Here is a 26177-nt window from a genome sequence, read left to right on the forward strand (position 1 = left end):
AAGTATCTACTAAGGGAAAGGGAAGGTATAAAAGGAAACACATTTGATTCCTATGATGGCTTTACAACAGAGGAAAGGATTTTCATTAGATCTGTGAACAATCTATTCCATAGATAACCTGGGTTTTGAATAGCCAGTCATGGCACCCCAGTGCCATCAATAGCTTGGCATGAGCCTGAAACCATAAGGAAAATAGGCAGTCATAAGCAACTGGTGATCAGTCACTGAAATGCAAGTCTGGGACGAGGATGAAGCACACCGAATATCCTTCATTGCAGAATTTAAGGGTCGACCGTGTACCAGGCACTTTATGGCTCTGAGCGTTCGGTGCTATTAGATCTTCATCTTGGCCCAGCTAAAGTTTTTCAGCACAGAGTCAATGCCAGTTGCTCTCAGTTTCAGAGCTGTGTTCCAATATGCTGGCAGGTAGTACACGGTCCAACTAAGCTTAAACTAAATATAAACAAAATTAGTTAACTCTTTCAATTTCTGTAACATCAATTGTAGCGCTACTAGCTTCCTGTGGCTGGTGACTATGGTACTGAACAATATAGTATAAAACATTTCCATCACCACAGAAAATTGCTTAGTTGACTTGACTCAGGCCACAACCTGAGCACGCGTGCCTTAACTTTAACTGAGGCTAGGTGCTAAAATACGTTTCAGAATGAAGAAGGCAATAAAAATGGTTTTGGTCATGTAGTTTGTTGAGTCATTTGTTTCTCCTCCAGATATACTTAAAGACTTGCTTTTAATTCATTTTTCCTATCTAGTATTTACTGAACAGATGCCGTGTGTAAGGCACTGTGTGTGAGCAGACTGAAAAAGGGATCTAAAAGAGGAAGCAGACTCAGGTTCTCTCTTCCAGGGGAGAATAAACGCAATGATGTGAATACAATAATAATAAGAAGTAAAGAAATAAATACAAATTGAACAAATTTCCAAACAGGAAATTTAGAATGGGGAGAACTTATTTACTGTTAATGCCCACAAATAATTAGAAACGGTGGCATTGAAGCTGAGCTTTCTCTCATGAATACACACGTAAGGAGGGCTCTATGGGCAGAGGGAAGGCACGAGGAAACCGTGGGCCACAGAAGGGAAGACCTGACACCTGGCCTACAGGCCATGTGGGTGTTGGCAGAGGTCTTAGGTTTAGTCGGTAGCTCCTGTTCTGATAGCTTCTGAGAAATAATTTTAATACAGATAGATTCAAATTTATAAAGAGTTGTCATTAATAGCCCTTCTTATGCACAATTAAATTCCAGGAATTCTGAGGTCACTTTTGTTCTCTAGGGCTTGTTGAGAGCCTGCCAGGCTTGCTGTGAGAAGACAGTGGTGCTAGGGTTTAATAATTCCTGACCTAACCGGTATCAGGGCTTGTACTCTACTGTGTGTGTAGCCAGGACACGGTGCTACACAACCACTGGATAACTAGTTATATTCTATGAATATAAATGGGAGCTATCCAAATATAATTTAAAGACCGGTTAGACATTTTTCAGGAAAAAGGAGGAATTTATCGTCTGTGGATTTTCTGTAAATTATCTGTGAGTGTTCAGGTTTATTATTTAAATAATAAAACACCATTCATAGCTATGATGACGTTTAATGAAAATAATACTGAGAAACTTCCTCTTCCCATCAATAGGTCAGATTTGTTTCTCCTAGCAAACCCTGATTTTATCAATTACAGGCAGTATCCCAAGTAAAACAACTATTATCAGAAATATGATTAAAATAATAGCATATTTTTATATAAACCTTGTAGGCTGAAGTTATCAAAATAATGATGAACGATGGTGTGTTAAATGTACCAGGCACAGGTGCATGTGTGCATGTATGTGTGCGTGGGTGTTCCTGTGCATATAAATAAATATAATGAAGTGGTTTGTGACAAGAATATTTCAGATCCTGATGATCTGAAATTGGGCTAGAAAAATGAATCTCAGGCAAAATACAAAGCAGGATTAAAATTCACATCTGTAAAGCCATAAGGGAAATCTGAGCGGGCTGAACCCAAGTACCTAAGCTGCCAGCTTCTTTATAACATTGTGCCAAATGTTATGGAACAAAATCTGTTGTATAGCAGGTAAATATGCATCATCAAAATCACATGCAGATGAAACATCAGCAATTAATTCTAAATAATGGAATAATCGTAATAAACAGATGGTTTTAAAATAAAAGTAAAGCCTTCCATCTGAGGGAGAGACATTTAATTTTAAATGGAGGCATTAATAAAAGTAGGCCGTAGCACAATGAGACAATCATGTTTCCTAGAATACGTCGCTTCAGAATGTTGCAGATCAGGAAGGCTAATTTTAAGTAATTCCAAGATGGGAAACTGACTATATATATTATATACATAATTGAATATATGTACATACATATGTATATAAAATCTATAATATTTTTACAGTTGTATAAGATATTTGGTTCAAGTTCTGAATCTCCAGAATGAGAGCATAACTGAAGAGGTTTATTAACCAATAAAGCATATTTGTTTCTTAATTTTTAATTTTTTTTAAAAAAATGGTGGTACTGGATTCTTGTAAACCCTTCTCCGGGCTACACTCCCAGACCTATTTTATATTTTTAATTTAGAAACAGGGTCTCTTAAGCCAGCGAGGCTGGCTTTGAGCCTGCGCGATCCTCCTGTCTCCGCCTCCCAAGCGCGGGGATTACAAGTGTGCGCCACCACGCCCGGCTAATTTTTAATTTTTTATTGGTGTATTATAGTCATACATCTTAATGTGATACAAGATGGTAGAGGCATACATGCACACATCACTGATTTATCCCTTCCCCAATTCCCACCTCATTCCCTCCCCCTACCCTCCTTCTTGGCTTAGTGACTGAATTTGATATTGTTATGGAATTATATATCTTTAAATTAACAAAATAATATTGTTTTCAGAGGCAATTTTTTTTGGAGGAAGTAAAGCAAGGCAGGTAGAAAAACCTATGAAATTTGTCATTAGAATTAATTAGGAAGACTCAGACTCTTCCATCATAAAGACTGAACCTTTCAGAATTCCTATCTAATATATAAAGCTGTAAATAAACATGGACTTTCACGCACTCCCAAATCCTTAGGCAATGAATGCAAAGGCTATATAAAAAACACAAGGCAAGTAGATGTGGACACAGAGAAAGAAAACTTTGGAAGGTGTGGGGTATGTTTAAGTCCTTGGTGGTGGGAATGGATTCACGAGTGTATACTTATCCCCAGATTCATTGACTTGTGTATATTAATTATGTAATTTTTATATGTCAACACTCATATTTCAATAAAAGGGTTAAAAAGGAAGGCTATTTTCAGCACCAACCTGTGGGTAGTCATCTGGGAAACACCTCTTCCCGAGGTAATGTAAAGATAAGGGGTAGACTTTCAGTGATATAATGAACTTAGTTTGTGAAGATGACAAGCTGGCCAGAAGGGAGAGAGTGGTATAGGGGTAAGAACGGAGTTGGAAACAGACTGGGTACAGGAAAAGACTGAGACCAGGCGAACAGCCCAGGCTGGTGACCAAGCTGTGAGGCTTTGCCGATCAAAGAGTGTGGTTTAAACTACTGAATAGAATGTCATTTGAAGATAAAAGAAAAGAGGAAAAAGGTGTTAAATGAGAATGGCAGTGGAGTTATGCCAACTCAGGGCTCAATTATCTGCACCCCACAAAAGCTACTATCTCAGACACCAGGCTAGCATCAGTTTGATATAAGGAAATGCAGTGGCTTGCACAGTAGTTATGGCCCAGTTCAACTGTATTTATGTCCAGCCAGTAGTGGCTCCAGCAGAGGACAAGTAGATCCATTTATGGTTTCCTAATTCACACAACTACTGATCAGTGAGAATCCAACCACCAGATAAGCAAGCGTGTTACCAGCACTTTTGAGACGCCAACTGCATTGAATAGGTCTGTTTAGCCACTTAACGGGACTACAATAGATGCAGTCAGTGCTGTATTAAATTTCTAGTGGCTGAGGTGAGCCTTAAGTAAAAGGCCCTATCTTCCATAATGGTTTTGAACTTTTTATTTAGATTCATATGAATTTGTTTCCATAAAAAATGTTACTAAACTGAAATCTTATTGTCCCTCACTAAAAATATGATGTGTCATCAGCTGTATCATACTACAAAAGCCCTTATCACTCAAAAGATAATACTGAATTAAATTTGAATGTGTACAAAATGGCATTAAACACCAGTGGGCCCCTGTGCTTATGAAAAAGAAACACTGAGTTGAGATCTTGTTGAGGGTGTGGAGCTGTTTTTAAAAGCTAGTAGCAACTCTGGGGATAATTACAGATACAGTATGCCTTTTATCTAAAAAATTAAACTATTTTCAGCATTTTAATTTTCTTTTCATTTCAGGTAATTTTTCTGCCTATAGCATGGATGGCCACCTAATTCACTTGGGTCCTTCTACCCCATATAATAGATAACATGCCACGCTTTGTTATTTTTAACTACAAAGATGTGTATTTATTTCTTTCCTATCAGATCCAATTTCTTTTCCTTTTACATAATATCAGTTAAACGGAAAGGTCATTCTCTCATGGTTTTGTCCTCTAGTAATTTGTAAAGGTTAAAATGAAATTGCTAATCATCATCAAATGACCAGAGAGCTTATGCTGAGTTGACATAATTTCAGCCAAAATGAAAGAAATGTAAACTTTTTAATTTGCTTTGACACAAATATATGATTCTTGTTGGACCTCTTAGCATACAAAAAATAGTTTATTTCTCCTTACTTTCTATAAACTCCCATAGCTGCCCAGGATCCCAAATTGGAAATTACTATTTAAAAGATAAGATGTTAATCTTCCCATATGAAATATCCTTAATATAAACCAAATATCTAGGGCATAGTTTTGTAAATGAATTCTTTTAGCAAGAAAAAAATCAGGTTCTATTAGGAAATTAAATGGAGTCAGGTTACTCAGATAGCTTTCTGTGACTCCCATTCTTGCAGGGGTGGTGGGGGGTCTCAGGATCAGTTCCTACTGTCGTCCACAGCAGGTGCTTCAGGCTTCAGTTCTGAGAGGTAACCTCTGCTCGCACCTCAGCAGTTTTGCATATGTGGGGCCTTTTTTTTTTTTTAATCTCTGCTACCTTTAATTCTTTGTCACTCCCACACACACGTATTCTTTTTCATAACCTACCCTTCTTACTTAAATGTCTTTTCCTCATATGTCTTAGAAGTTGATTTGTTCTGAAAGCCCTTTGCAATGCTCCTTCCCCATAGGGCACCATGAGCCTCCATGTGCTCCCAGAACCCTCATCTTTTCTCTCTCAGAGAATGTCCCATCCTCCGGGGAAGCTACTGCCTTTTCTTGGCTGAGTTACACAATAGGCTAGTGATTTTCAAACAATGTGGATCAAATCACCTACAGGGTTTCTTAAGCATAGGTTGTTGGGCATCACCCTTAAGAGTTTATGATTTAAGAGTTTTGGGTGGGGACTGAGCATGCACATTTCAAAAAAGTTCCCAGGAGAAGATGATGTTATGAGCCTCTGAGTCCATTTTGGAAACCTTGTCATAGAAAAAAAACTTTGGAGGCAAGGCCTTGAGTTATTCCCCTGAAATAACTCATTACTAACCCAATGCCTATATGCAACAGGAAAGAAAAATCCAAGAACTAATTGCATGAAGTCATACATTTTGGAAAAAGAGTAAAAAAATTATTCTACACATGAGATACAGATAAAATAGGCAAAAATTATTTTTATAGCCTCCTAGCTTGACAATGACTGAGTGTATTCCCTGGTATTTCAACACTTGGCACTACCACCATTACATTTTCACATGGTCAAATTTTCAGCACTTAACTTATGAGGAATTTCTAGATTTCATGCTCATTAAATACAGAATCCTAGCAGCTATGAACATATATACACATGCATTAAACTGGTAATATGACTTCCATTCCTTTGAAGTGGTATTGCTGGATTTTATGGTAGGTTCATTCCTATTCTTTTGAGGATCCTCATTTTGTTTTTCCAAGTGGTTGCACTAATTTGCAATCCCACCAGCAATGTCTTAGAGTTCCCACTTCTCCACACCCTCGCCAGCATCTGTTGTTGTTTGTGTTTTGAATGATTGCCATTCTAGTTGGAGTTAGGTGAAATCTCAGGGTAGTTTTGATTTGCATCTCTCTGATTGTTAACGATGTTTAATTTTTTGCATATATTTTTTGGTCATTTGAATTTTTCTTTTGAGAAATGTCTATTTAGTTCACTTGTCCATTTTTTAATTGGGTTATTTGATTTCTTAGAAATGACTTTCTTGAATTTTCTGTATATTCCATATATTTGTCCTCTATCTGAGGAGTAAATGGCAAAAATTTTCTGCCATTCTGTCAGCTCTCTCTTGAGGTTCTTGGTAAGTTTCCTTTGCTGTACAGAAGCTTTTCTGTTTAATAAAACCCCAAGTATTTATTTTACTTTTAATTTCTTGTGCTTCTCAGGTCTTGTTCAGAAAGTTTTTACCTGTGCCTATGTGGTGAGGTGTTGGACCTAGTCCCTCTTCAAGGAGCCTCAAAATCTATGGTCTAATTTCTAAATCTTTGATTCATCTTGAATTGACTCTTGTGCAGGGCGAGAAAGTGGGATTTGTTTCCATTTTTCTATATATGGTTTACCAGTTTTGCCAACACCATTTGTTGATTAGACTATTTTTTCCAGTGTGATTTTGGCCCCTTTGTCAAAAATAAATTGGTTTTAAATGTGTGGATTTGTTTCTGAGTCTTCACAGACAAAAACAGTCTGTGTCTGGTTTTGTGTCAATACAAAGCTGTTTTTATTACTATGGCTTTGTAGAATAGTTTTAAGTCAGGTATTGTGATGCCTTTCTGCATGGTTCCTGTTGTTGAGAACTACTTTAGATATTCTGTTTTTTTGTTGTTTCAAATAAAATTAAGGATTGATTTTTCTGCGTCTGTGAGGAATGACCTTGGTAATTTATTGGGTATTGTATTGAATCTGTAGATCACTTATAGAAGAGTAGCCATTTTTTTGAAATTTATTCTGCCTATCAAATTGAATGGAAAATCATTCCATTTCCTGAGTTTTCTTTGATTTCTTTTTTCCATGTTTTATCATTTAACTAGGAAGCATATAAACTTGCATACAATTGTAGTATCTCTGAGAAGATACATGGAAAAGTGATAATATTATAATATTCTTTTTATAATAAGTTTGGGGGCAGTTATGTTTAAGTTTTTCTTAAGTAAGATTTCTCTTTACTTGAGAGTGCTACTTTGGCTTAATAACATTCTTACCTCTTAGGAGTGAAACCTAAGTTATAAAATAAGTCACCAAAAAGAAGGAAAGAATAGTGAAAATAATTTCCTGCAGTAGCAATTTTGATTGGTCCTTAGTGCCAAGTTTAATTATATAATACATCCCAGTGCTTCAGATTGCCTGGAAGATGCTTTGCAAGCAGATGAAAAGTAAGAACATACGCATTTCAGAGTAATCCTGATAGTCCCACGAACTGTGTATTTTGTATCTTTTAATCCCATTTCCTATAAGGCTCAAAGAATCAGTAGAGGAAGCACTGAACCCAGAACTGTTTCAGTATATGAGCTGTGGCACAAACTCTGACTTAATCTATGGTTTCAGCACAGGGACAAGGCAAGTATTGATGGAATAATGAAGAGGACGTCCTCCTTAATATCTCTGAGCATGGTGATTTATGAATACATCTCGTTTAATCCTCACAGCAATCGTATAAAGTGGTTATTATCATATCTTTTTGCCAAATGAAGAAACTGAGGCATAAGGGAATTGAATAAAGTGTCCAGGACTCAATAGCTTCCAAATTCATGGTAACTTGGATTTGAATCCAATTGGGTTTTATTTCAAAAAACAGTCTCTTCCTAACCATCCCTAAATACCTGCAAAGCTGGAGCAAGTTTTTTTTTGTAGGTATGAGGCAGCCAGGGTAAACTACTCGGCTCTAAGACTTGCGAGAGCTATTTTCAAAGTTACAGAAAAACTGGCTATCTCCTTTCTTCATCCTGGCCTAGATACAATTCTAACCTCACAATATGTTGAAATTTTACTCCATTGGCCTAGATAAAATCCCTGCTTTCCAATATTGCTGATTTTTCCTCTGTTATTTTAATTAAATAAATTTTATGGGACTGCTTTGTGGTTGAAGCACTGAACTGATCCACTAAGTATAGATATAATAAAAACCCCAAAACAAAGCCCAAGCATTCTAATATTTAAGGGCATGGTAAATGAGAATATTGGTTAAAAAATGTTCAAAAGGAAACAGCAAATAAGGTCAAAAAAATAAATTAGGATGGTGATTAAGTATTCATAATACAAAAGTGTTTTAGAAAAGATGGGGTAGGAGGAAAGATAATAGAAAGGGGAGAGGACAGCATGTTTCATGGGCTCCAAGACTCAGAACTCAACCAGTGGGAGATTGCTTTTAGAAAAGGAATAGAAAACATCCAGAGCTCAACAGAAGAATGACAGTCAAAACACAGTTAAACTGGATGCAACACAGATCGCAGAGGACTGAAAAAGCTCCCTGCAGCTTACCTGGTGAGCAGAGAGTGGAGGTGGCACCATCTTGGTGAGCCCTCATCGGGCTGATGGCTGCTGTGACTGGCAGCTCTCAAAGACCAACTCCAGCCAAGAAGAAGCAGAATCTTGTTGATCCAGTGACTGCAGAAAACTGTCATCAAAAGCAATTGTACCACCTCTACATGCTGAAATACCTCAGGACTCGACTCTCCAGGCTTCAGCCTGTGGCTGCAGTTGAGCTTATGTCTACCTTCTGGGACCCAAGTGGCACTCCTTAAGGCCACGAGTTAACAAATCATCCCTGTGGACACACAGGAACAGGGCAGGGCGTGTAGCTCGGAGGTAGAATGTCCCCAAGTTTCATCCCCAGACCCACAAACAAACAAAAAAAAAGGCATAGACTGGCAGTATGTATCAAAAAACATGAGCCAACTCTATGCTGCTTGCAAGAAACTCACCTTACCTTACAGGAAACATATTATTAGGCTAATGGAGAAAGGATGGAAAAAGATACCATCCAAATAAAGAAAAAAAAAAAAAAACAAGCAAGGGTAGAAACATTCATAGCTGACAGAGCAGACTTTAAGTTGAAACATATCAGAAGAGACAAAGTGGGTAACTTCTTTTTTTTTTTTTTGGTGGTACTGGGGTTCCTGGAAACCTTTCTACCTCCAGGCTACACTCCCAGACCTATTTTATATTTTTTTATTTGGAAGCAGGGTCTCTTAATCCAGTGAGGCTGGCTTTGAACCAGCTCGATCCTCCTGTCTCTGCCTCACAAGCACAGGGATTACAAGCGTGCACCACCACGCCACGCTAAAGTGGGTAACTTCTTATTAATAAAAGAACAATCCAACAAGAAGACGTAATGATAGTAAATATTCATGCCATTTATGTGGGTGCACTGACTTTTATAAAAGTTTTTAAGGATATTAGGATCAAATAGATCCAAATACAATAACAATGAGAGACTTCAACACACCACTCACACCACTAGGCCAATCTTCCAAATACTCAGACCTAAAGAAAACTAGGAACCAAATGGATCTAATATGCAGAACATGCCAACCAACAACACTTGAAATACACATTATTTTCAGCTGCTCATGGAACCTTCTCAAAAAAAGACTATATTCTGGGCCAAAGAGTAAGTAAAACCAAAATTTAAAACATATAATTCCCTGCATCTTTTTAGATTACAATGGAATGGAATCAGAAATCAACAACTGTAAGCCTAAAAATTACACAAATACATGGAGACCAGATGATACAATTTTGATTGAGAACTGGAAAAGAGAAAAAAAAGGTTGAAAATAAAAATTTCAGAATTAAATGAAAATAGAGACACAAAATACCAAAATCTATGGGACAATTTGAAGGTTGTTTTAAGAAAAAACTTTACAATACTGAGTGACCACATAAGAAAAGCAGAAAGTCAACAAATAAGCAATTACTCACATACCTCAAGGATCTGTAAAAACAGAAATAGTCTAATCCCAAAATCAGTATAAAGCAGGAGATAATTAAAATAAGGGAAGAAATTAGTGAAATAGACAACATAACAGTATCACAAAGGAACAACAAAACAAAAAGCTGGTTCTTTGAAAAGATCAATAAAATCCTAACCCCTTAGCCATTCCAGCCAATAGAAAAAGAACCCAAATTATTAATATCATAAATGAAAAAGAAGACATTACCACAGACAATGGGGACATCCAGAGGATCATCTAAACTATTTTAAAAATGTACACTCCAATAAACTAGAAAACATAGATAATATCAACAGATTCCTAGACATATACAACACACCTACATTGCACCAAAAGGATATAAAATCCTAAACTGTCCAGTTGCAAGAAAAGAGATAGAAACAGCTGTAAAATGACTTAATAAAGAAAATCCCACCTGGGTGTGGTGGCACACGCTTGTAATCCTTGAGAAGTTGAGAAAAGAAGATCACAGGTTTGTGGCCTGCCTCAGCAACTTGTGAGACCCTCTACAACCTAGCCAGACCCTGTTTCAAAATAAAGAATAAAAAACATAGGTCGGGGTTGTAGCTTGGAGTTGGAGAATGTCCCTGGGTTCCATCTCCAATACTGTGTGCGCGTGCGTGTGCGTGTACACACACACACACACACACACACACACACACACACACACACACACAGAGTTCTAGCAGTTCTAGGATAACCTTTACAGAAGAACTAAACCCAATATTTCACATTAGTTCATAAAATTGAGAGAGAATACTTCAAAAATCTTTCTATAAAGGCACTATCACCTTAATACCAAAATCGAATAAATATTTAAGAATAGAAAATTATAGACCAATATGATTGTTGAGTATAGATGCAAAAATTCTAAATAAAATACTTCTGACACATCTTGAAGACCACATCAAAAAAATTGTACACTGTGACCAAGACGGTTTCATCCCAGGGATGCAAGGCTAGTTTAACATACACAAATCAATACATGTTATTCACCACAAAAATAGAAGGACAAAAATCACATGATCATCTCAATAGATGCTGAAAAAAAGCATTTGACAAAATCCAACACCCATTCACGTTAAAAACACTACAGAAAATCAGAATAAAAGGGACTTCAACATCACATTAAAGCCAAATATAATGAACCCAAAGCCCACATAAGATTAAACGGGAAAAACTGTGGGAATTCAATTTAAAATCAAGGACAAGACAAGGATGGCCACTATCATCACTTTTTACAATATAGTCCTGGAGACTCTTGCCACAGAAATAAGACAAGAGAAGGATACATACCAAAGGAATTCACATAGGAAGAGAAGAACTTAAATCATTTCTATTTGAAGGTGATATGATGCTGTATTTAAAAGATCCAAAAAGTCAACCAAAAGACTCCTAGTGCTGATTTAAAAATTCAGCAAAGTAGCAGGACACAAAATCAATCTAAAAAAATTAGCAGCTTTTCTATATGCCAACCATAAATGCACTGCAAAAGAAATCCAGAAAACAATTTTATTCACAATAACCTCAAACCGATAAAATACCTAGAAATAAACCTAACCAAAGAGATAAAGGACTTCTATAATGAAAATTATAAAATACTAAAAAAATTGAAGATGATTTTAGAAGTTGAGATCTCCCTTGCTCTCAGGCAAAATAAATAGTATCAAAATGGCTATTCTATCAAAAGTGCTCAACAGAGTTGGTGTAATCCCTATCAAAATACCAAAGTCATTATTTACAGAACTAGGAAAATAAAAATTCATATGAAGAAACAAAATACCCACTAATCTTACTTAACATAATTAGAAGGTGTTCTTATATATATGGTAGAAGGTGGTTCAAAACCATACATACATTTTTTTTTAGATGAAAGGAAAAAGTAGAGGAAAGTATGGCAGTCCTTTGTATTTTGAGGGAATGGAGCAGAGATTTTACATATCACTTCTCCACAAAGATATTCATTGCACCCTTATTTCTAATGAAGAAAAATTATAATTAATGCAGAAGTTGTTGTGTACTTAGGATACAGGCGGCTGTAACAAAAATCATGCCTTTATATTTTACAAAGTAAAATATGTTAAGCTTATAAAATCTCACTCATATATTGGCTCAAAAGGTTCTCAAACAGGAACACTGAGCTTTAAAAATTTCAGAGAAAGTCATACAAAGAGTAACATGTAAATAGTCTACTCCTGGACTTCTGGAATTAGTACATGCAAAATACTACTGTACTACTATACCGCCTGTTTCTGTAAATATTATATCACAGTTGGATGATGAAAAAGACTATATCATAAATGGGTAATAGACAAGCATAATATATGGACACAGATGTGAATAAAAAAGCTAATATCCAACTCATAGTAGAGGTAAGAGTTAAGGGAACATAATTTGGGATAGAGACTAAAGTACTAAGACACTAAGCATATCTATGTGATTATTTTTATACATGTACACACACATATACACACACAGGGTAAAGAAGGGGGAAATTTTTTCTTGCTGAATGTACATGTGTGTGTGTCTCTCTCTGTGTATTAATATTTTCCTCTGCATTCATATATCAATCTTTCTACCTTGTAACAAAACAGCCATTTAGAGAAATGAGTCTCACATGAATTTTAAGCACTTTAGCTTTTTAAAAAAAATTTAGCACTAAACTTCCAATCATAATCAAAATCACATTTAGAAAAAATTGTTTCTAGCTGTGTTTTAAATTAAATTTGTAGGTATTTTTGGCTAAGACATATCTTAGTACAATTTCCTCAAGGAATTGTTAAAAAACACATAAATTTAACAAAATACTTAATGTTAATATAACAGCATCTTTAGGCAAAAAGAGTTTATTGGTTTTCAATGTCATTTTGTGGATTAGCTGGGCATAAACAAGATTCCAGACCAGGATGGAGTTACATGACAAACAGTTGATAAACCTTTTCTTTGGTTTGGAGAAAAAGCTTTTTAACTGACTGGATTCCATGAAAGTGAGTTGTAGCTCAAGACATGTGTTTAGAAATGTGTTTATAAAGAAAGTATTACATCCTCCCTGTCCCACAAGAGAGGACCTCATTATATATATTTTAATAAAAGTAGAAGTGTTCTAATCACTGCTTAGATTATCTAACTAATTTCTTCAAATTTTCTATTAAATTTACTTCCCTCTCTTATTCCAAGCATTTTATTTTTTTCATGGTTCATCAAACTCCCTTTGGAGAAAGAAAGTATGCTTCCACATTTAAATAATCAGAATTGCGTTGTATCTAATACCCCTGAATTTATTTACTTTTGATTTTAGTCTTTGTACCATCTATAAGGAACACAAATAAAATAGAAAGATCTATTATAATATAAAAATATTCAAGAATGAAGGATCGGAGAAGTTGAAGGCTTAAATAGATCATCTATGGTCACAACAGAGCTGGGATTTAAACTCAGAAATTTTTGATATTAGAGATCATGTTCTCAACCACAGGTTTTAAAGAGAATTGTTGAAGGAGATTATAAATAATTATGCAAGGAAATGGTATTTTGTAGAATTCTTTTAGATAATTACTTTGTTTATCCACCCTATTCTGAGTCAGGTACACCACTATACACTGCAGATACAAAGAGGAAACTCATAGTCTAGTGAAGAAGACAGTCAAACAGATATCATGGTTTGCGCCTAATAAATTCAGCATGGAAGAAGTAACACGCCAGGGTATGATGAGAACAGGAAACAGAAACAGCTAATCTAGCAGGAGGGGTCGCAGCAGTCAGCCAAGCTGGAGTTAGCCCTGAGGAAGGGGTGTGGGAATTCCAGTGGGCAGGAAAGATGACATGGAGTGTGTTGTGCTGAATCATGAAGTATGGAGATGAAAGGGAGTCAGGGCTGAGATCTTGCCAGACCTTTTGATAATGCAAAAGCATATATATATTTAATTCCATGAGTGAATAAGGAGGTAGTCGAGAGTTATAAATAGGAGCAACATAAAGTAGAAGGGGATGGTGGAGGGAGACGGGGAGGGCAGATTTAAGATCTGATGACTGAAACAGTTTAGATTAAGCTGTGTCCATATATGAAGGGATGACCACCAATCTTACTATTTTGTACCAGTAGCAATGGGTGGTTTGGTGGGAACTGAAGAAAAAGACTCTAATACCTGAGTGCATGATTGTTTGTGTGAATTTGAACCTCACTATGATGTAGAATTACAATGTACCAGTAAAAGTTCAGGACAACAGCAACAAACCCACATAGGTATACTTTAAATAGCTTGGATGGCTGATTCAAAATTGAAGGTCTATTAGTCAAAATAAAACTATTTGTGCTGTAGTAACACACCTCCCAATACCAGCAGCTTAATGAAACAAAGTAGTGTGTCTTAAACATACAATATCTGAAGCTGACTGGGCTGCCGTTCTCTGTCTGGTAGCCAATCCTGGAGTAGGTATCTTTTCCCAATACTGCAGCAGATGGGAGGGCCAGAGAATATGGCGATATTTTTTTAACAGGTTGGGACTAGAAGTGACTTTCATCAATTCTACCCTTTCTCACTGTTCAGGATTCTGCCTGATGCCCCAGTATGACCTCAAGTGGTACAAGGCAGGGTTTGCAAGCCCCCAACAAAAGAGAACACTTTTTAAAACCTTGTTTATTAAGGGCCACATATACCTATAAATATTCACTGTATTGTTTAAGGAAAATCATTTATGCATTTATTCAATAATTTGACAAATACTTTTGAGCACCTACTATGCACCATTAAGTGTGGTCCTGAGTACCAGGGGTGCAGCACTGCACAAGTTACTTTCCTGTGCTCAAACTATTCATTGTCTCTCAAGTCATAGGTGATAAGGCCGAGAGAGAGAGAGAGAGAAAGAGAGAGAAAGAGAGAGAGAGAGAGAGAGAGAGAGAGAGAGAGAGAGAGAGAGAGAGATTGAGAGAGATTTAGAGAAAATGTAATATGAGCCTAGTCTTGTGGGGTTTCATAGGCCATTATAAAAACTTTAAAATTGACTGACATGAATGAAGGATCTTCATAACATTCTATGAATGAATTACATGACCTAACTTCCTTTTGAAAAGGATTATGGTGAATTTTTTGTTCAGATTAAATGAAATATGGTAGGGTCACAGCACTGAATTCTGTTAGGAAGTTATGGTGGCAGAGAACAGGGTCTCAGCATGAGGCATGTGAACTGTGATAAGGTGCTGAGGGTTCTCTATTTTTTCCTGTGGTTCCAATGAGGTAGGAAACAAACTGAGAGCCTTGAAATTATTTTTAGTTAAAAATTTAGACTTAAGATAGAAAAAAATAAGAATTCCTTCAAACCCTTCCCTGGGAGGTGACACTTTGGGAGATAAAAGATAGAAACTCCTTTCAATGTGCATTGAGTTGTTCCCTAGGCAATGTGCAGTCATGATGGAGAAGCTTACCCCAGGGCAAACAGAAGAGAGCCTCTCTGGGCCACTGTCAAAATCAGAGAGGGCTGGGGAATATGTAAATTAATCTCCTGTTTTTCCTATCTTGCTTATGCTAGGTATAATAAATCTCGCACTTACCCCTCACAAAATTAGGAGACCTAGGGCATAATAAAAAATATGTAAAATCTTGTAGAAGAAAGAGAACATAAACAAAGGGAAGCCATTAGGAGACAAGTCACTGGAAGGGTATTTTTGGGAGCTAATTTAATCCCCAGCCATCTTAGAGGATCAAGTTCTTAAACAAGAGTATGCCTAAAACAATTGATAAACTAAAATCATGAATAATATTGTGGTTATATTGTTTTGCTCATGCAATGAGAAATTACAGCTTCAATTGTTTTCTGTCTAGTAGGCAAAAAATAAAAAAAAATCAGTGATCCCAGAATGACGTAATGGTATATAGAATCTAGCTCAAAAGTCCTGCTTAGACGAGTTCCACTTGCTTTCACTCAACTTTTTATTCCAATAATTTTCCCACTCAGGTAACCAAAAAATTCCATGGGTAATCATGGTTTCTAATATCTAGTGAATTAAAAGCATTCTTTAGGGAAGAAGATAATTCTTGACATAATCTTTCAAGATTATAAAATGCCAACCCCAAATACCAGTTTTACAGAAGTAACTGTAATATATAAACCATCCGGTTCATTAAAAACTCCAGAGCAAAATAAAAATACTCATTAAAGCATATATAATTTATGTAATCCCATATAACCTACAAAGGAGGAGTAGCTAGAACATATTTTAGAATTATAAATTTGAATTATAGAATTTATAATTATAGAATTACAAAATTTATCAAATAAAAAATTTTTGAGCTAAGAGAAAATTCAGTAAAACATTAACAGGAAATTCACAGAAGGTAAAAGAAAGGATGTTCAAGCTTAATTAAGTTTGTTCATATATGAGAAAGAAAGGGAGGAAGATAGAATTGAAACAAGTATAAAAGGAAATTCTATCTTATATCTAACTTTTGGCACCGCTAAACAAGGAGAAAGGAAAATCTTAATAGTATTTGTCTATCTGGGTCATAAGTATATGGATGCTTTAAATCAAGCTTTCCATTTTCTTTTGTATTTTTGAAATGTTTCTTAATAACAAATTAATATTATAATAATTTTACCAATATTTTTTTAAACATTTTCTCACATTTAATTTTTATGAGATAAAATGATAAGGAAAATCATTTGTGTTAGGGGAAGAACATAGGAACAGAAAATGGTATCCTTGTATCTAGTCCCAAATCTACCATTTATCTACTGCGTTACCTTAAGCAAAACACTTCATCCCTCTAAAAATGATTCCTTCCATAAAAGAACTGAACAATAATATCTGCCTTTTCTATATAATGTTATGGTGAGTGAGTTAGCTAGTGTATATGGTGTTAATAGTATTAATTTTCAAATGTGAAGAAAAGGCATAGAAATTCTCAAACGCAGTTAATGTGAAATTAGATGAGCGTACTTTCCCATTTACTGTCATACTAAACCTCAATAGGTTTAGAAACAGAAAAGTGAAGAAGATGAACGACACACATATTTTCTTACCGGGTCTATCAGCTGGGAATAGAGTTCATGGCAATTGTCGAAAATATACTTGTACGTAGAATCCAGGCACGCTCTGACGCAGTCCTTCACCACCATGCTGGCCTTTGGGGGACTTTGCACCTCGAGAACCTGACAGACAGATTTTTTTTTTGTAAACATAGCAGCATATTGTCATCCAGAAAAACCACTAAACCATATTCAATAGATTCTTTTAGTTACTTGTCTGTGTTTAATAAATGTGGTCTTAGAAATTCTTTACATGGAGGAATACTCATTTTCACTCTCTGACATAATCATTTATTGAAAATTTTCATGGTTAGAAATGTTAAAGTAGAAACACGTTAAACAACCAGTAATCACGCCCTTCACTCATTCATTAAATAATTTAATCATCCAATAAATATTATCAGTCATTTGATGTCAGATGAAAGTGACAATACAGTTGGCAAGAAAAAAAAAACATTCTTTTTTTTTTGGTGGTACTGGGGTTCCTGGAAGCCCTTCTACCTCTGGGCTACACTCCCAGAGACCTATTTTTTATATTTTTATTTGGAAAGAGGGTCTCTTAAGCCAGTGCAGCTGGCTTCGAACCTGCGCGATCCTCCTGTCTCCGCCTCCCAAGCCTGGGGATTACAAGTGTGCGCCACCACGCCCAGCCAAACATACTTTTTATTGCTGTCTTCAACTCTAGTAGATATCTAATAAAATATTAAATTAAAATTAAATATTCCCATAAAATATTTAAGAAAAAAGTAAACTAGAATAAATAAATACAGGGAACAGGGATGATGGATACAGTCAGAAATGTGACAGGATGGGATGGAATGGGGGATGATCACATTGTAGGAACCTTAACTTTGATTAGGGTAGGAAAGAATTAGACACTTTGAGCACATGAACAAAATGACTTGATTATCTTTTAAAGGCTCCCTTAGCACTGAGTGTGGTGGCACACACATGTAGTCCCAGTTCTTGGAAGCCTGAGACAGGAGGGTTGTATAGGTTCAAAGCCAGCCTCAGCAACTTAGTGAGGCTCTCAGCAACTTAGACCCTGTTTCCAAATAAAAAATAAAATAGGGATGGGGGTGTAGCATAGAGGTATAAGGCCCCTGGGTTCTATCCCCAATGCCACACAAAAGGCTCCCTTTAAATTTTTTACCACCCGATTGACCTTAACAGTTTTATTCGCAATGACGCCAAATTGGAAACTCACGTTCGTGTCGGTAGGATTTCTAAACAGCCTCTAGTGCATACATAGCAAAGAATTATGACTCAATAGGAAAAGGAGTGAACTGTTGATGCACTCAGCCGCATAGACGGATCTCCAGTGTTTATGCTACATAGTGTGTTAGTTCACCGACACAATGTTCTGCAAAAGGCAAACCTATAGTCATAGAAGTTAGCGGGGCTCAGGTGGAGGAGAAGGTGGACCACCAAGAGGCATCACAAGAGAATCTTGTAGGCTTATGGAACTGTTCTGTTTCTTATCATGGTAGAGTGATAGAACTACATATTTGTCAAAATGAATAGAGCTGTGCAACAAAAAGTGGGTCTCACCTATGGTTTCTCCTTAACTGAGGGGCATGGGAGGAGGAAAGAGGGAAATTCCGTAATGTCCATGATGTGCATTCACAGACATATCAAAGTCAATCACTAAGCCAGACATGAGAGGGAGGGAGGGGGAGAGAACGGGGCAGGGCTAAATGAGTGACGTGTGCATGTACGCCTCCACCATCTTGTACCCCATTAAGATGAAGGACTACAATGTACCAATTATAAAATAAAACAAGCCGGGCGTGGTGGCGCACGCCTGTAATCCCCACGCTTGGGAGGCAGAGACAGGAGGATGGCGCAGGTTCGAAGCCAGCCGCGCGCGCTGGCTTAGGAGACCCTGTTTCCAAATAAAAATATAAAAATAGGTCTGGGAGTGTAGCCCGGAGGTAGAAGGGCTTCCAGGAATCCAGGCTACACTCCCAGACATATTTTATATTTTACTTGGAAACAGGGTCTCACTAAGTTGCTGAGAGCCTCACTAAGTAGCTGAGGCTGGCTTTGAACCTGTGTTATGTCTCAGCCTTCCAAGTGCGGGGATTACAAGTGTGCGCCACCACGCCTGGCTGGGATTTGTTTTTAAAATGCAATGTCCAGTTACTAGAGAGCTTTTTTATTATTTTGCTTTTTCCTTTAATTTTTTTATTGGTGCATTGTAGTACAAGATGGTGGAGGCGTACATGCGCACGTCACTCATTTAGCCCTTCCTCAATTCCCGGCCCATTCCCTCCCCTGCCTCCTTCTCAGGTTTGCTTAGTGATTGACTTTGATATGTTTGTGAATGTACATCATGGGCATCCATGGATTTCCCTCCTCCCTCTGCCCTCCCATCTTCTCAGTTAGGTCACCTTATTTGCTTATCTCTGGTTTCTCCTTTGTCTAGACTTCCTCCTATGACCCCTTTTCTCCCTAGCTTCCTCATATTAGGGGAAAAATCCAATTATTTTTACTTTTTGTGACTGACTAATCTCACTTAGCAATAATGTTCTCCAGTTCCATCCATTCCCCTCTATGATGTAATTTTATTCTTTTTTTATGGCTGAATAAAATCCCACTGTGTGCACACCCCATAGATTTGAGAAAAACGTATCAGAGTACCCTAGTGTCTAGAAGAAGCCTTTCTTCAAAATACCGTATGTTGGACGATTCATTTAGTTTTGGCTTAATTGCTGGGGTTGCACAGTATAAAATCTGTGGACTCTATGAGAAAATGAATGTGTTCATAGGTCACACAAAAAGACGAATATAAATAAAATACGATACCTTCATCCTAAAAAAGGTGATACTTGTTAGCAGGTCAACAGTTGATTTCAGGTCTTGCAGTCTTTCGCTATTGCTGGCAGGAAAGTTTTCCTGGTTAAGAAGGAAACAGAAAATGGGCAATATTACCAGCATTAAAACTCCAGTGGGGAAATAAGCTAAAATTAGTTTTCTATGAAAGAAAAAGGGAAGTAAGCTGAATAAAAAATTTAAAGATCCCTCAAGTGTTCTTAAAATATTTTATCATAACCATTATGGAAAATAGAAAATCTGGAAATACTTTATTCGTTGTCTTACAGAACCAGACCCTTTTATTGATGCAATTCAATAAAGCTACAAAACAACATCATCGTTGCAATATTATGAGGTTAATTCTTGTTTATAAAATAGTTTTGTTACAGAAAGAATGAAAGGTGGTATATTTTTAAAAGATTTTTTTACTGTTTACTAAAGAGAGGTGTTTTGCTCAAAAATACTTTCAAATACTCCATTTTATATGTTAGGTACATTCACTTTTAGTCACAGAAACTTTTAAAAGTAAAACAAAAACAACAGTAACAAATGAAAAGCAAGGCTCTTCTGAAATATGAATTTTATAAAACGTTTCTTGTAGGGAGGTTTGGTTAGAAGTATCATTATAAATGCAAATGTTCAGAATTTTAAATAAAAAAAGGAGTAATTGTGGAAATATTTGAATGAGGAAACAATTTTAGTACTAATCAATTTCTAACATTAACTTTTTTTTTTAGGCTGGATTTGTAAGAAGCCATCTAGTAAACTTTCAGAGACTTCTCATAAACTTGGGCAGAGCTGGTGTGTTTAGAAGGTGGGCAATGAGGTAGTCCCAGAATACCTTTTTTAGTGGCTGTATGATGGTTTTCTTTTTTCACATTGGCCCTAGTTCCAATATGAAATTGGAGTTTGATAACATTTGACTTATAATTTTTATAAATGTGCAACTAAGTTCTCTGTAAGAGACTGATGATAAATGAATATGGACAGAGGCATTTCATATTTTTAGACTTAAAAATATTTAGGATAAATTGCTAAAGAGTATAAGATTGTAATGTACTTGCCTACCATGAAGGAGGTTCTAGGTTTTAATATGGAGAACTCCACATACACACACACACACACACACACACACACACACACACATGCAAAAAATTAATATTTAAAAGAGTATCTTTAATTGTAGCTGTAGATTTTTGTAACAAGTTGCATGTGTGTGTTTATGCACATAAATATGTAATGTATTTTTATGTGTATGTTTCATCTAGAGGTGAAGTAATACATTTGTTGACAGTGAGCTGAATGTGCGTATAATACTGATTTAGGGAGAGTTAAGCAGGAAATTCAGAACTTGGAAAGTATCAGCAGACTATTTCAGTAAAAACGGGTGAACTTTCAAGATGATGACTGGGCCACGTGTCCACTTCATGAATTAGCTGAGTATCACTATATCTGATGTTATTTAAAAAGACATAAAGTCAAAACTGTACCGGCATGTATGGAGGATTGTTATTATTGTTGTAGGTTAAAGTGGGGTTAAGCAAACAAAGATCTTCAGGGTCACAGGCAGCATGACCCTACATCAAATTGATATGGTTTTTTTCATTACATAATCAGTGATTTTACAATATGACAAAAATCATTTGGAGCAAACAGAACAGTTAACCTTTAAGAAAATAAATAATTTTGAACATACCCTATACTTTGACAGGTCAATTCTTAAGGAGTTATGCAACTGGTCCAGTAGTTTGATGAATTTTTCTCTCTGTACCAAAAAAAAAAAAAAAAAACAAACAAAACAACAACACAGGCAGAGGTATGTAAATAAATGCTAACTCTAAATGTAGTTCTCATGATAATTCTATATAATTCTACGTAATACACACAGAAACTCTACAGGTAGTCTATCATTCTTAGTTTCAGTTTTCTTACTAAAAGTTTCAGTTTTCTTACTAAAAGTAAAACAAATAATAAATGTGAATATGTGATTAACTGAGAGAACAGGTCTCTGTCTATGTTAATATTCTATAAACACCAAATTGCATTTAGAAGGATATTAAAAATGAAGTCATTTCCTAGTAGTTTCACATAGGTAGGAGGTTTATAAAATATATAACTCTTAAGCCTTGAAGTTGCTGATCTTAACAAAGTGACCTGAATATGAACAAGAGTTTCTCAATTATTCCTAAGCTGAAGCCTCTGTTTTCTGAGTTAAGTGCATTTATCAGAGTCACAAGTCAATGAATATAGTTTGAGTATAGCCTCTGTAACCCTATGGAATAAGTAAAGAAGTACATGAAATAAACCAAACTTTACTTTCCAAAAACTTACATCTTGTTAGGTGGATTAAGATTTTCTCCCTTATAACAAAGGTACTGAAAATTCACATGAGTTGAATGTCTTAGACCTAGAGGCAGCCTGTCCTACGCTGTCCTTTACTGGCTCCCCAACTTTGAGCCACGTGGATCAGCGGCTCTCGGCCAAAATGAAAAAAAATAAGAGCCACTACAATAATCAGTTGAAGGCTGCAGTAAAGTCAATCATCCAGGTGACTGTAAAAGTCAGTAGGATTCATGTCATGTCTCTGGATGCTTTCTCTGACCTCTGTGATTGGCGCAAATCATAAAGGCAGCTGAAGTGACTCTGATCCACCGTGCCACGGCCCAAATCACTGACCCCGTTACACCCACTGGGCCAACTGTGCTGGCCGTCTGCCCAGTTTCAATTCCTCTACTGTTCCTTACTAATAGAACATCATGGGCCAAATGTGCCCAGTAGGAAATACCATCTTGGGCCCTTTTTCCTCCAGGGATGGCAATGCAGCATGTTTTGGGGCAAGAAGATACAGCTTACTAGAGAGGGAAGGGCTCAGTTAATGATTTGAAGAGATCCTAAAAGAATTCCTGGCAGATTGTGTTAGCTTTGCCAGTGTTTGCTTAGAATTATTTGTTGAATATAGATTTTATTTTGCCCTAACACTTCTCCCTTTTTCTCCCCACCTGAGACACTAAAAAGTAGAGTCTATTTTTTTTTTTGCCTAAAAGTTGAAAAGCTAAGCAAATATTAAGCAGGTAGAGCAAGAAGCTAGATGGAGCTCTCACCACTGCCCTGCTGACATTTATTCACACTTTTTAAAAATTACAATCCTGAACAATTACAAGAGTCCTAAATTCTTTACCTCTAGCATTAAGTTACAGGGGTTAAAAAAAAATCTTGTTTTTCTAAATTTATTTGAGCCTCTGCTTTAGGCAGCTGAACAGAATTCTGACTGATACACATCTTACAATTGGTCTCCCCACTCAGGTCTTTCAGGGCCCAGCTAGAAACCGTGGAGACTGCTGTGTTTGTTGTCAAGGAATTACAGACAATATTAGATGATGTGAAATTAAAAGTGTGATGCTGAATTTGAATTGAATTTTCAAAGAGATTCTTTAAGCAGCAAGGGCAGCTTGAGATGTAATTTCATTTACCATATTTTTATTTAACTAGAGTGAGATTGCCTTTGGAAGAACAAAGGAGGCCCAATGGCTGCATGGCGCGGTTTGAGGAGTAACTCAAGACTGAATGATTAAAAGACGCTTCCCCTGAGGGGTGTCACAGTACTGGAAACCACTGCATTCTTTAGTTCTTTGTATCAGATAAGAGCCTGTATTTCTAAAAGGAAGCAACCCAGTCATCATAGTACTAAGTATTATTGGTAATAAAAATGTGGGCTTAGTTGATAAGAAACACTAGGCCAGGGGTCAGCAAACTGTCTACAAAGGACTAGAGAGTGAAGGTTTTTGACATGTGTTCACCAAGACAGCCTAAGGTTTCCTCAGCCTGGATAAATTTTAGACAGGCTTCTTCTTGGCTCTAGGTTCTGACCTCCCTTAGAGAATTTTCTACGGAAAACTTCCATATTCTTTCTCTGCCTCTTTCATATATAAACCTTTTCTTTTTAAAAATGCTCCTTGCTAGTTTTAGACTCCACGGAGGTTTTCCTGAGAGGCTTGGGAGCCATTCCTCGGAAATATAACCATCAAGGAAAGAGCACCCCTGTATCTCAGCCTCTTTGAAAAGGCAGGAGCCTAACTTTGAATGGGTGTCAGTTAGCAAACACAGATAGCTCATAGGAAGAAAACAAGCCACAAACTCAGATTAACTGCATATTCTTGACATATCCCAATTGATCAATGCTTCTGCTGAGCAGACTTCAAGAATCAACTCTAACTTATCATAGCTGGTAAAAGTCCTCCAACCTTCTGTTTCAGTGGGTTGAGTTCAGACTGAGTTCTGGCTTTTCTCCTCCAGTGCAAAGTAGTCCTTGGAGGGTGAGACAGGAGAATCATGCAGGTTTGAGCCAGCCTCAGCTACTGAGTGAGGCTTTCAGCAACTTAGTGAGACCCTGTTTCAAATAAAGTTTAAAATAGGTCTGGTAGTGTAGCCCAGGGGTAGAAAGCCCCTGGGTTCCACCCTCAGTACCACCAAACAAAATAAAATAATATAAAATAAAATAGACCTTAGCTAATTGATTCCCTTATGTGTCATTTTTTGCTTTTACATGAAAGAAATATAAAGATGTTTTCCCAATTTTGAGAAAAAATTAGTAAAATATATAGCAAAACCGATAATTTGTAAAGAGAAAATAAATTATTGATTAACTTTGCTAGTTAAAAAATTCACTTGTCTTTTTTCTTTCTACAAGTTTTTTTCTTTAGAATTTTTGTCATGGGAAGAAATGATCAAAGATTCAATAGCCAAAAACCATAGAAAAGTATCATAGAGGTGTGTCAAACAACCAATGAAAACATTAGGTTTTTTTTCCTGGAGTCTGTAATGCTCATGGTCTTTATCACAAATATTATTTTTTATACTGGATTTATATCAGAAATCTTATATTATTAAAGAGCATTCCCTCAAACTATAGAAGGTTTAGACAACACAAAACCCAGATCAGCCTCTGTTCATACTAATCCTTTGGCATATCATAAAGAAACAATCTTTTTGTTAGATAATAATTTTCTTTAATTTTGTAAGATTTATGGTCTGTATATGGGGGAATCGTGTCAGTGACCTAAAGAGAAAGGAAGCTTTAAAAATTCATGTGTGTGTGTGTATATATATATATATATATATATATATATATATATATATATATGTGTGTGTGTGTGTGTGTGTGTGTGTGTGTGTGTATACATATATATACACATATGTGTTTGTATATGTGTATATATATGCATACATATATGTGTTTGTGTATATAAGCTAATGTATATACATACATATATTTCAAGTTTATTTTTTGGTTTGGCCCTTTGGAGCCTTACCTTTACCCTTTTATTGGTGCATTGTAGTCATACATCTTAATGGTGTACAAGAAGAAACAATATTTTCAAAATGTTTCCCACAGCTGTCCTTTCTTTGGCCATAGCACATTTTTCTCTCTAAAGCATCATCTAGATTTCAGTATTGCCTTGCCATGCCAAGAATAGCATGGGTACCTTCTCCCTGAGCATCCATCCAGTCCTCCTGTTTAAAACCAAGGACTGCTTCACTCATCTCTCCTTGCTGCAGTATGACTTCCTGCAGTTCTGAGAGTGGAATACTAAACACCATCCTTCCCTACTCCTTCCCACCAGCTTTCTGCAATGCCCTTGGTCTTTGCATATTAGCTGCACAAGCTCTGAGTCTGCTGCTGGGAAGCAGGCCTGAGATCGGTGCTCGCTGCCTGCTAATTGGCCTACTTCTGTTGCCTAAGTCAATTTATGGAGACACTTGTTTTCCATTTTTTTGTCAATAGCTTCATGGTTTTGAAAAGAGAGTTGCATTGACAGTACAGGCCGAGTCCTGGTTTCCTACACTCCTGATTGTAGGAAAGCTTATAGTTTTCCTTATAAACCTATTTAACTGTGCTATTTTGAGAAGTACTATGCAAGTAACCTCCTGCAGGCCTTCCTATATTATAAGCAGCTAATTCTCTCTGTTAAATTCCCTTTGACTTACACTTGATAAGATGGTTCCTATCACTACACCTGAACCCTGTCTGGTACACACTTTATGTTTCCCCTCCACAAAATTTCCGGGACAGAGTAATCTTTCTTCAATCAGAAATTCAATTAAATTTGACTGTATTTTATGTTTTATGAATAAAATTAAAACATCCTAATCAGCAATAAAGTCCCTCCATTATCTGATATCAGTCCAATAACTCAGCCTCCTCTAGGCTTCCATCTCTGATTCCACCAGCCCTCCTCGGTAGGTAAGGCTGCGTTACATACTTTTTTTAAAACTAGCTTTGCATCTCCTACTTGTCTGTA

At 36.5% G+C, this 26177-nt stretch overlaps 1 protein-coding gene across 1 annotated transcript in view; it reads right to left on the reverse strand.

The window, feature by feature from the left end:
• Positions 1-26177, reverse strand: part of UNC13C (unc-13 homolog C) — a gene marked incomplete at both ends in the record, with an annotated part of 469864 nt that overhangs the window by 231803 nt on the left and 211884 nt on the right. The window contains 3 exons of the mRNA XM_080707444.1: positions 17056-17184; positions 19870-19959; positions 21575-21643. Coding sequence (XP_080563570.1) covers positions 17056-17184; positions 19870-19959; positions 21575-21643 — 288 coding nt within the window. The remainder of the gene's footprint in view (positions 1-17055; positions 17185-19869; positions 19960-21574; positions 21644-26177) is intronic.

The sequence above is a fragment of the Muscardinus avellanarius genome (assembly GCF_963383645.1).
Source record: "Muscardinus avellanarius genome assembly, chromosome: 12".
NCBI classification, from domain to species: domain Eukaryota; kingdom Metazoa; phylum Chordata; class Mammalia; order Rodentia; family Gliridae; genus Muscardinus; species Muscardinus avellanarius.